This window comes from Babylonia areolata, chromosome 8 (assembly GCF_041734735.1).
Source record: "Babylonia areolata isolate BAREFJ2019XMU chromosome 8, ASM4173473v1, whole genome shotgun sequence".
Classification (NCBI taxonomy): domain Eukaryota; kingdom Metazoa; phylum Mollusca; class Gastropoda; order Neogastropoda; family Buccinidae; genus Babylonia; species Babylonia areolata.
The window spans coordinates 16,968,117-16,980,246 of NC_134883.1; the positions used below are offsets into that span (position 1 = coordinate 16,968,117).

At 49.5% G+C, this 12,130-nt stretch overlaps 1 protein-coding gene across 1 annotated transcript in view; it reads right to left on the minus strand.

Moving 5' to 3' along the window:
* Window positions 1-1,173: 1,173 nt before the first annotated feature.
* The window catches only part of LOC143285064 (uncharacterized), a 17,085-nt gene continuing 6,128 nt past the window's right edge, over window positions 1,174-12,130 (minus strand). Inside the window, exons 2-5 of the mRNA XM_076592255.1 lie at window positions 8,138-8,341; window positions 5,423-6,586; window positions 2,556-2,699; window positions 1,174-1,537 (exon numbers count right to left, since the gene is read on the minus strand). Of these exons, the coding sequence (XP_076448370.1) occupies window positions 1,325-1,537; window positions 2,556-2,699; window positions 5,423-6,349 (1,284 nt within the window). The 5' untranslated portion in view covers window positions 6,350-6,586; window positions 8,138-8,341 and the 3' untranslated portion in view covers window positions 1,174-1,324. The remainder of the gene's footprint in view (window positions 1,538-2,555; window positions 2,700-5,422; window positions 6,587-8,137; window positions 8,342-12,130) is intronic.

A 12,130-nucleotide genomic window follows, 5' to 3' on the forward strand; every position in this document is an offset into this window, starting at 1 on the left:
AGTTTGGCTAGGGGTAACAGTAACAGCAATGACTCCACTGTCAGTGTGGCTAGGAGTAACAGTAACAGCAATGACTTCACTGTCAGTGTGGCTAGGGATAACAGTAACAGCAATGACATCACTGTCAGTGTGGCTAGGGGTAACAGTAACAGCAATGGCTTCACTGTCAGTGTGGCAAGGGGTAACAGTAACAGCAATGACTTCACTGTCAGTGTGGCTAGGAGTAACAGTAACAGCAATGACTTCACTGTCAGTGTGGCTAGGAGTAACAGTAACAGCAATGACTTCACTGTCAGTGTGGCTAGGGGTAACAGTAACAGCAATGACTTCACTGTTAGTGTGGCTTGGAGTAACGGTAATAGCAATGACTTCACTGTCAGTGTGGCTAGGGGTAACAGTAACAGCAATGACTTCACTGTTAGTGTGGCTTGGAGTAACGGTAATAGCAATGACTTCACTGTCAGTGTGGCTAGGAGTAACAGTAACAGCAATGACTTCACTGTCAGTGTGGCTAGGAGTAACAGTAACAGCAATGACTTCACTGTCAGTGTGGCTAGGGGTAACAGTAACAGCAATGACTTCACTGTCAGTGTGGCTAGGAGTAACAGTAACAGCAATGACTTCACTGTCAGTGTGGCTAGGAGTAACAGTAACAGCAATGATTTCACTGTCAGTGTGGCTAGGAGTAACAGTAACAGCAATGACTTCACTGTCAGTGTGGCTAGGGGTAACAGTAACAGCTATGACTTCACTGTCAGTGTGGCTAGGGGTAACAGTAACAGCAATGACTTCACTGTCAGTGTGGCTAGGAGTAACAGTAACAGCAATGACTTCACTGTCAGTGTGGCTAGGGGTAACAGTAACAGCAATGACTTCACTGTCAGTGTGGCTAGGGGTAACAGTAACAGCAATGACTTCACTGTTAGTGTGGCTTGGAGTAACAGTAACAGCAATGACTTCACTGTCAGTGTGGCTAGGAGTAACAGTAACAGCAATGACTTCACTGTCAGTGTGGCTAGGAGTAACAGTAACAGCAATGACTTCACTGTCAGTGTGGCTAGGAGTAACAGTAACAGCAATGACTTCACTGTCAGTGTGGCTGGGGGTAACAGTAACAGCAATGACTTCACTGTCAGTGTGGCTAGGGGTAACAGTAACAGCAATGACTTCACTGCCAATGTGGCTAGGGGTAACAGTAACAGCAATGACTTCACTGTCAGTGTGGCTAGGGGTAACAGTAACAGCAATGACTTCACTGTCAGTGTGTCCAGGAATAACAGCAACCGTACAGTGCTGACATCACCGTCAGTAGGATGTCTGTGGGCTAGGAGGGGAAGGTGTTGGTTTTCAGCATGCGGGAGTAATTCGCCTCGCAGAGCTCCACCTTTCGCAGGAAGTAGTCCCTGTCCTCTATGCTCTGCAGCAGGTCCGCCTGCACCAGACACACGTCCTCCAGTACCGATAACTGCGTCTTGCCCAGACTGTAGGCACGGGTACTCTCCTCTTGGCTGAACACTCTCACGTCTACGATGCTGTCCTGGGGAAGGATAAAGACATGGTGGGTGAGGTGGGGGTCACCAACGGGGTGGAGAAGGAGAACGGATATCCAGGGTTAGGTTGGGGAATATGCGGAGAGAGGGCGACGGGCAGAAAGAGAAAAAGAGAGATTGAGACGCCTAAGAGATAGACTGACAGACAGAGATGCTGAGTTTTGCCAACAGTATATGCAGAGACATGTTGAGTTAGCCATGAGAATTTGCAGAGACAAAGACGCTGCGTTAGACCGAGAGAGACAGAGAGAGAGAGAGATGTTGAGTTTGGCCGGAGGATATACTGAGACAGAGAGAGATCTTGAGAAGCCAGGCAAAGAGAGAGCAGTGGGGACACTGGATACTGTTGGTCACAGAGGAAGACAGAGGGTGGGGAGAAGACAGGTGATTATGCTCGGAGACACCGATTAACGGATGAGGGAAGGGGCGAGGGGTGGGGAGGTCAACCAAAGGATAATGTATGCATGCATGTGTTCTGTGGTCACGTGGCTTGGAGAGATGACGACACATAATCATGTAATGATGATCAGGTAGTGAGTTGACCTAAGCCGTGTCCCTCTGTTGCTGGTGATAAACCGAATTGTGTATCAACCTGCATGCAACACTCAGTGCCAGAGACACCCATACCTATTGTGTGGCTTGCGTCCTCACTGTTATCATTACATTTCTCAGTACATATTACTGAACGAGTGACAAAGAGACAGGGGGCAAGGAGCGCGTGAAAGAGCGACAGAAACGTCGAATTCACTGTGATGTTGTGATGACAGGACACGGAATGGACATGGAGTGGACAAGGAATGGACACGGAATGGACATGGAATGGACACGGAGTGGACATGGAGTGGACATGGAATGGACACGGAATGGACATGGAGTGGACACGGAATGGACGTGGAATGGACATGGAGTGGACATGGAATGGACATGGAGTGGACATGGAATGGACTCGGAATGGACACGGAATGGCTGAAGGCAGAATAAGAAGAGAGCAGAACGTGGACTGACCTCGTCCAGCGCCCTGAAGTTGTCGTCAAAGATGATGTGGTGGTGCTGTGTGTCGTAGGGGTCAATCCACAGTGGCTTCCCCGTGTGGTGGTTGTAGTGGTGGTCCTGCCAGTACTTGAAGTCGTCCTTGAACCCGCTCACACCCTGACAACACCACCACACACCCGTTAAAACGCCCTGACACCACTGCCACACACCCGTTAAAACACCCTGACACCATCGCCACCCCCCCACCCCCACCCCACCGTTAAAACACCCTGACACCACCCATTAAAACACCCTGACACCACCGCCACACACCCGTTAAACATCGCCCACACCTTGACAACACCACCACACACACATTAAAACACCTACTTTGGTGGTCATGTAACAGTTACTGCTGGGTATTGAAAAGCTTGCAGAGGGAAAACATTCGTTTAAGTCACACACACACACACACACACACACACACACCCTATAAAACACACACACACACACACACACACACACACACACACACACACACACACACACGCACGCACGCACACGAGCGCGCGCGTACTCACCATATTACACACACACACACACACACACACACACACACATACAAACACACTATGACACGCACATACATATCACACACACACACAGAGATACACACACGCACACACACACACACACACACACACACACACACACACACAGAATCGATGGGCCAGAGCCAGGACAAGAGCAGGGAAATGAAGTGCGGCACTGTTGTCAGCACTGACTGGAACCTTGCTGAACAAGACATGTCAGTCTACGTCAATAATGCAGTGTGCCGCTTTCACAAAGAACTACTTTGTGTAATACACTGCGCTCAGCGTCACGTAGACCTGTCGATGTCTGGACGACAAACAAGCAGCTTGTCTCAATTTAATTAAGGACACTGTATCAACAACAGCCACGTGAATTAAAGCACGTTTCCGATACCTCAGGGATAGTACAAACTACGAACTAAAAGATATTGTTGTCGGAGAAGTCGAAATATGAATACATCGTAAATTCATCGCATTGCCATATATAATTCGCCCTCAATACCCCTTTTTTTTCTATTGAACACCGACAAGAGAACTTTTTACTGAGTGGAAAGCTTTCTGCAATTCGACGAAGGCTACACAAAGCTTTGAATGCTTTGCTGAATATTTGCGCATAGTAGAATACAGAGTGAAAATATGGTGTGTGGTGCTATATCCAGCTCTAAATCCGGTTTGTTTTTCTACTTTGCTTTTTCTTCCCTTTCGGTCTTGTTCAAAATATGTGTTTATAATTTTGCTTACTACACTCGTTAAAGCAACACCACGATAACCGTCAGGCAGATTAGTATCACCTTTCTTGTAAATCGGAACTAGAAAGGATTTGCACCATTGTTTTGGAACCTTGCCCTGTTCAGAAAGCTTATGAAAGAGTTGAACGGAACTAGAAAGGATTTGCACCATTGTTTTGGAACCTTGCCCTGTTCAGAAAGCTTATGAGAGAGTTGAACGGAACTAGAAAGGATTTGCACCATTGTTTTGGAACCTTGCCCTGTTCAGAAAGCTTATGAAAGAGTTGAACGGAACTAGAAAGGATTTGCACCATTGTTTTGGAACCTTGCCCTGTTCAGAAAGCTTATGAAAGAGTTGAACGGAACTAGAAAGGATTTGCACCATTGTTTTGGAACCTTGCCCTGTTCAGAAAGCTTATGAGAGAGTTGAACTCGAAAAAATAATAATTGTTTCATTTATGTGCTTGAGCATATCGTTGAAAATCTTATCATTGTCAATATTCTTTTTTTTTTCTTTTTTTTCTTTCTTTTTTTTTTCTTTTTTTCCTTCATAGATATCAGATCGTTAACAAGTGGATCTTCTGATTCGTTAGTGTATTTTTCTGTTTGGATTTCCTCCTGTGACCCGTCTTGTGTCACTGTGTTATCTTTTGAAAATGCTCATACCACTGATCTAAAGAATTTTATTTTTTTATTAATATCATTGCTCAACACTGCTTTTCTTTTGACAGGCCTAATACGCTCCAGAATGTTTTTGGGACTGCTATCTGATTGTTTCAGTTTAACTTTTTTTTTCTTTATTGAATATTTCTTTCTTTGAGGATACCAATTGTTTGTATGTTTCTTTTCTTCTCTATACTTTTTTTCGTATTCTATTGTGTGTGGTTCTTTTAATCTTCGAAATAGCCGTAAATGTCGCCTGGCTGTTTTCTGGAGCTACACAAGTTGTAATTATCAGTATATCTTTTTCAGTTAAAAAAACAAAAAAACCAAAAAAAACAAACACTTGACTAATCGAACTGCCACAATATCTTCACAGCTGACTCCAGAATTTCTACCTTTTTTTTCTTTTTTCTTTTTTTTTATAAGTGGTAACTGTCCATTTACAATATACACAACGTGCTTTTACTACGGATTCAGCTAGCACACGGGTTGAGGAAGTGTCTGGGTTTGTTCCAGTGTACCTTTCTTTACCTGTGTGCTAACTGAATCGGTAGCATAAGCAGCATGGTCTTCAAGTTGTGTACCATGTAAATGGAGGGAGTTGCCACTCTTTGTCGTTGTTTAATCCTTTGCTGTCAGAGCCTCCTTGTCCTTTCGTTTCCTTTTTCGGGAAGCACTTTGTCCTACTTGAAGGTTTCTGCCAAACAAACAAAATCAGAGTTCAACATATTTTATGAAAGAAATATCGTTTAACTTGCTGTACAAATTCTCCACGTTGTAGTTAATTTATGTCTTGTTTAAACGGATGGTCGTGTCTGTCCTGTTTGACAGAGACAGAGACAGAGACAGAGAGGGGGTGAGGGAGGCGCAGTCAGACAGACAGCCAGGTGTGTGCGCCATGCAGCACGTGCCGTACCTCCGAGGCAGACAGGAAGCGGTAGATGTCCCTCTCGTGACTCAGCTGACACAACAGCTCGCAGCTGGAGTCGGGGCGGAAGGCCTCCAGCAGGATGACGTCAGCACTGGGCCGGTCGATGCGGCCTGGGGTGGGGTTGACGGGTAGGTGGGGTGCGGGGTGTTGGGGCATAGCGGGGTGCTGGCCGGACAGCCCGTGGGCCAGGGAGGTCAGGGCGTGGGGGGCGTCCAGCCCGTAGGTCCTGATGACCAGCGCGAAGCGGCGCTGTGTGGCCAGAAGGTGTCGCACCAGGCGGTACACGCCTTCCAGGATGTAGTGGTAGCGCCGCCCGTCACGGCCAGCCATGGTCAGCAGGCCCCGCTCTTCCTGCCCGTGCTGCCACCTCAGGGCCTGCAGCAGCCGCTGGAAGTGGGGAAGGAAGGGGGTGCCGATGGGGGTGCTGGTGAAGTCGCCCGTGGCCAGGCGCAGCGCCGTTCTCTCCGAGGGCGTCCGCACCAGCTGCCGCTCCAGGAACTTGTAGTAGGTGCACGTGCCGGCCGCCGGCGGCTTGATGGAGGGGACGTCACTGTGCCACACCCACCGGCCCCCTTCCTCCTCCCGCCCCCACGTGGCTCCCGTGAGGAAGGCGTTGAGCGCCTGCTCCACAGACACCTGCGTCACCGAGTCCGCCACCAGCAGCGTGTTGCGCAGGTCCATGTGCAGGATCAGCTTCTTGGGGCCCCGGCGGTCGGCCAGGCGGGGGGAGCGCGGGATCCGCTGGATCACGGCCACCGGGCTGCCCTCCCTCGGGGAGCGATCCCCGTTCTGCAAATCCCCCACCCTCCCTCTCCTGCCCCCCTCCACCTCCAGGCTTCTGACACTGCCGTTTGTGTGGGTGTGGGTGTCCCCGTGACCCCTCATGCTCATGGCTTGCCCCGGAAACTTCATGGGCCACCCGGTCACACGCTGTGCCTCTTCAGTCGTGCTGCTTTGCTCTCTCTCTCTTTCTTCTATTCGTTCTTCCTCGACTTCTCTTCTTTCTTCTCACAGTGTGTATTTTTTCCCCTAAAAATTATTTCTCTTCTTATTTCTTCCTTTCTTTTTTCTCTCTTTTCAAGTCGAATATTCTACGGCGTGGTTGCCAAAGGAACCAATCAGTTGTCAAGTTCCGCTTTCGTCTTCAGCCTGTCACAAGATAAAACAAAAATTCAGTATGTAAGTCAGAAATAGAATGGAACTGGACAGAAAATCAAAATGGGCGTTCATTGTTTACGTTCTGAATAGGAACATTTACATAGACCGTATCGCGGATTGGTAGGATTGTACATGTTCACACCCTAACGCTCTCAGCTTATATCACAGATATCACATAAGCTTCCAGTTGGGTCAACAGCAAACTGAGAGCTGCATGATCGATGGGTTCTCCATTGCAATTACAGCTTAGTCTTTCGTGAATGACTATGACTTCCAAACTAGCAGGCAAGATTGCACTTGCTCTTAGCGCTGCAGCTTTAGCTAAGGGCTTTCAACATGTTTACGATTATGATTAATTACAACATTCTAAGTGAATGCATGCAATACTTTTTATATGAATGTCTTATAAAATTATGTTTATTGCTTCTTTTTAAATGTCATGTCTAGTGGTTTTGTGTTGCGTTCTTGTCTACCTTTCTCTTGCCCACCTGGTTTAATTTCTCTTGATGAGATAATAAAATCATTTTTATCCTATCTTATCTTATATAAGTTGGCCTTTGGGAACCATCCAAACGCCGACTGTCTTAAAACCCTCCTGGCCGAGAGAGTGGGGATGTAGAATTTTTGTCCAGACAGTTGGGGCAGCGGTTAAAAAAAAAAAACGCCCTCTGCTGTTCTGGTGGTCATGGTCGGACACAACTTACTATCATACATTCACACAGACTGTAAAGAGGCGTGTGCCTGCGTCGTGCATTGATAAGATTGTAGGTGACCTAGTTAAAAGAGAAACATGTAAAAAAAAAATAAATAAATAAATAAATAAAATAAAATAAAATAAACCACTTCACACACTCTGGTCGTAACGAGGTTCAGCTAGCATGGCAGTGTGACACTCGATCATTGCGGTGTGTGTGTGTGTGTGTGTGTGTGTGTGTGGTGTGTGTGTGTGTGTGTGTTCCACGTTTCAGATACAACAGCTTCAGGGTATCTGGTTTCACGGCCACATGCCGCTGTCAGACTGTTCCAACTGTCTACAGACATCTTCTGACTCCTGCGCCTCCACCACTACTCCCCCCACCAACTTATCACCCTCCCTCACCCCCTAACTCCTCTCTCTCTGTATCGCTGCCTCGGTCACTCTGTTCCCCCTTCTCTCTGACAGTACAGACAACAGTTCACACTGACCAACACACTGACACAGTACAGACGACAGTTCACACTGACCAAAACACTGTCACAGTACAGACGACAGTTCACACTGACCAATACACTTACACAGTACAGACGACAGTTCAATTGACCAACACACTGACACAGTACAGACAGCAGTTCACACCGAACAGCACACTGACACAGTACAAACAGTTCACACTGACCAACACACTGACACAGTACAGACAGCAGTTCACACTTACCAACACACTGACACAGTACAGACAGCAGCTCACACTTACCAACACACTGACACAGTACAGACAGCAGTTCACACTTAACAACACACTGATACTAAACAGACAGCAGTAATTAATACTTCATACTCACCAGCGCACTGACTGTACCGTAGGCCGTAGTAGTGCTGATTGTATGGTGTACTGTTCTTTCGACTTAACGATCACTGCCGTCAATCCGCCTCTCTGCTGGCTTTTATCCCTTGTCACGCTTGAGGGGTGGGGGTGTCGGATTGGAAGTGGGGTGGGGGAGGTGCCTGATCACTGGTTCCAAATCTTCCAGCTTGGGTCTGCCAGGCTGGAAAAGCCTTGAACCTTCAGTAAAGCTGTGTCACTCGTGCTTGTCAACATACCCGAATTGTGACCGTTGGAGAGAGAGTTCACACCGAGTGAACAAACACATACAGACGCGCGCGCGCGCATACACACACACACACACACACACACACACACACACACACACAGACAAGCGCGCGCACGCACACACACGCATGCTCTTTATCACTCACACACACACACACACACACACACACACACACACACACACACACACACACACACACACAACACACACACACACACACACACACACACTTACCAACGCGGGCGCACGCGCACGCACGAAGGCTCTTTATCTCTCTCTCACACACACACACACGCTCTCTCTCGCTCTCTCACATAAACACACACACGCGCGCGCGCACACACACACACACATACAGACACACACACACACACACACACACACAGTGAAAAACGACAAGCTGATTCCTGAACACTGATCGATCGATTACACACCTCTCCCCTCTCCCTACCACCACACCCACCACCTCCCCCTGTGTGTCGTGGGTTTTTTACCTCAGTGTGGCTGAGCAAGGTTCTATTTCCATACACCACCATGGCCACCTTTCCCCCGTCCTATCTTTTTCCACGTTCTGAATCAAACAACATGACTTAGCATGGGAATTCCGCCTTATCGACCTGGATAACACACGGGTACCAATAACTACAGAGGGGAGGAGGGGGAGGGACAGGGGGAGAGGGGGGAGTGGAGTGCCGGTGTCCTTAACTCTCTCCATACGAACGGCGAAAGAGACGACGTTAACAGCGTTTCACCCCAATTACCATCAAAATATTGCAAGCTGAAGGCTCTTATACTGAAGAGGTGAATGTTGACAAAGAATACCACAATTTCTGACGACGGAAGCTAAAGGTTGGGTCATTCAGACACCCACTGGACATCCGAGGGGTCCGTGTAGAGGAGAAGAGAGGACTGGCCGTACTGAGTGAGTTAAAGTGGATGCAGAGCTAGCAAGCAAATGACAAGGAGAGGTGACAGTTCAGTTTCCAAACGCCCGGGGTTTTGTTTGCTGTTGTAAACTGAGAATGTTCCGGACTTGACGACGACATGTGTCCTGGTGTTCACATTCCAGTGCTGTGTTCCCCCCAGGGGAGAGTGGGGGAAGTGTGGTGGTGTGGTGGTAGAGGGGAGTGGTCGTGTGGTGGGAGGGGAGAGTGGTGGTGTGGGGGGAGGGGAGAGTGGTGGAGGTGTGGGGGGAGGGGAGACTGGTGGTGTGAATGAGAGGAGAGTGGTGGTGTGAAGGAGGTGAGAGTGGTGGTGTGAAGGAGGTGAGAGTGGTGGTGTGAAGGAGGTGAGAGTGGTGGTGCGGGGAGGGGAGACTAGTGGTGAGAAAAGCCTGGTGGTGTCAGGGGAGGGGAGACTGGTGGTGAGAAAAGCCTGGTGGTGTCGGGGGAGGGGAGACTGGTGGTGAGAAAAGCCTGGTGGTGTCGGGGGAGAGGAGACTGGTGGTGAGAAAAGCCTGGTGGTGTCAGGGGAGGGGAGACTGGTGGTGTCGGGGGAGGGGAGACTGGTGGTGAGAAAAGCCTGGTGGTGTCGGGGGAGGGGAGACGAGTGGTGAGAAAAGCCTGGTGGTGTCAGGGGAGGGGAGACTGGTGGTGAGAAAAGCCTGGTGGTGTCGGGGGAGGGGAGACTGGTGGTGAGAAAAGCCTGGTGGTGTCGGGGGAGGGGAGACAGGTGGTATGAATAAGGGGAGAGTGGTGTGTGAATAAGGGGAGAGTGGTGGTGTGAAGGAGGTGAGGGTGGTGGAGTGGGGAAGGAGAGACTGGTGGTGAGAAAAGCCTGGTGGTGTCGGGTAGTGGTTGGGCGGTGGGTAGAGGGGGTGTGGTAGAAAGATGGGGAGTGGTGGTTTGGGGTAAGGGGGGAGTAGTGGTGTGATGGGTAGAGGGGGTGGGGGTGGGAAGAGGGATAGCGGTGGGAAAAGGGGGAGTGGTGGTGTGCGGGAGGGGAGGGGTTGGTGGTGAGGAGAGGGGGAGTAGTGGTGTGCGGGGGGGGGGGGTGTAGGGGGGGAGAGGGGAGTGGTGGTGTGGGGAGAGGGAGAGTGGTGGTGTGATGGGAAGAGGGGGTGGTGGTGAGGAGAGGGGGAGTGGTGGTGTGATGGGAAGAGGGGGTGGTGGTGAGGAGAGGGGGAGTGGTGGTGTGATGGGGAGAGGGGGAGTGGTGGTGTGATGGGGAGAGGGGGAGTGGTGGTGTGATGGGGAGAGGGGGAGTGGTGGTGTGGGGAGAGGGAGAGTGGTGGTGTGATGGGGAGAGGGGGAGTGGTGGTGTGGGGAGAGGGGGAGTGATGGTGTGATGGGAAGAGGGGGAGTGGTGGTGTGGGGAGAGGGGGAGCGGTGGTGTGCGGGGGGGGGGGGGGGGAGTGGTTGTGGGGCTCCATACTGTGTGTGGTCCCTGTCTGTGTTGGCAGTAGTGGAAACAGGAGTTGTGGATCAAGGCCAACTCTGAACGGTAACTGCAGTAACAACGGTAACAACAGACTCATTTGAAACAACAGTGACAGCAGTAACAACAGTGACAGCGGTAAAAACAGTTATCTCGGTGACACCAGTAACAATAGTAACCTCAGTGACAGCAGTAATCTCAGTGTCAGCAATAACTACGGTAACAGCAGTAATGATTGCAGCTTTGACGTCCTGGTTCCGTGAATGTGGCCTGTTTGCTTTGTTATCCGCATCACAACCCACTCCATACAATGTCTGAGAATGCATAATTACAGCTCCTTCATGCCCCATTACATCGCTCTTTATCTCTCTTCCCTCCACTGTTTCTCCCCTCTGTTTGTCTGTCTGTCTGTCTCTGCCTGTCTGTCTTCTCTGCCTCTGTCTTCAGATAGCTTCATGATTTGATTATATCACATTCCTTGCAGGGGGGTGCGGGAGAGAGAGAGATTGTGACTCCCTCCACCCTCCTCCACCCCACCAATCAAATCCTGTTGGCGTTCCCCTCCCCCACCCCCACCCATCAAACAAACAAATCCTGTTGGCGTTGAGGCTGTGAAGGCGGATACGAAAAGCTTCTCACTCTGGGGAAGGTAGGAGGGGGGCCTGTTGGTGAAACCAACTGACCTGCACTGAAGAATATTCTATCTTTGTTCCCCCACTGACTTAAAGACATCTTTAGACCAGTGGGTTTCCCCCTACACCTATAATTGTTCACGAAAGACATGCCTGTTCCAGTTGGCGCTGGAAGGGGGTGACGCAATGATTTGTGGTGGAGTGTGTGTACGTGCAGAGACCTGGTTTTCCCTCCCCCCACCCCCCTCTCCCAGCCCCTGTTGCTGGTGATTGGGCAATGGTAAGGTCCGGAATTATTAATAGCAGCATGACGCTGTTTTCAGTGAAGGGTTGGTCAAAGTGCCAGGGTATTACGCACGGACTTTAAAATATCTGTAGGTCCGTGGTGTTGCAAAATATGGTGTGACCACATCTGTGATTTCTAAATCAGTGGTCTGACGCTTGTCAGGATGGAGGTAGGGGTGGGGGGGGGGGAGATGTTAACTTGAGTCATGTCAGCTTACCACCCGCCCCCCCCCCTCCCCCCCTCCTTCAAATGTGTAATATTGTTGAAAGAAATATACTAAATTCCTTCCTGTCTTTTGAAGTTTACACTTCAGCCTTATTAAATGCTGAAAGAACTGGCAGGGCTGTTAAGAGCATGGCGTTTAGATTATTAATAAATGCCCCATATACGAATATTTTGAAAATATTTAATGCATTTGCAAGCGTCGTT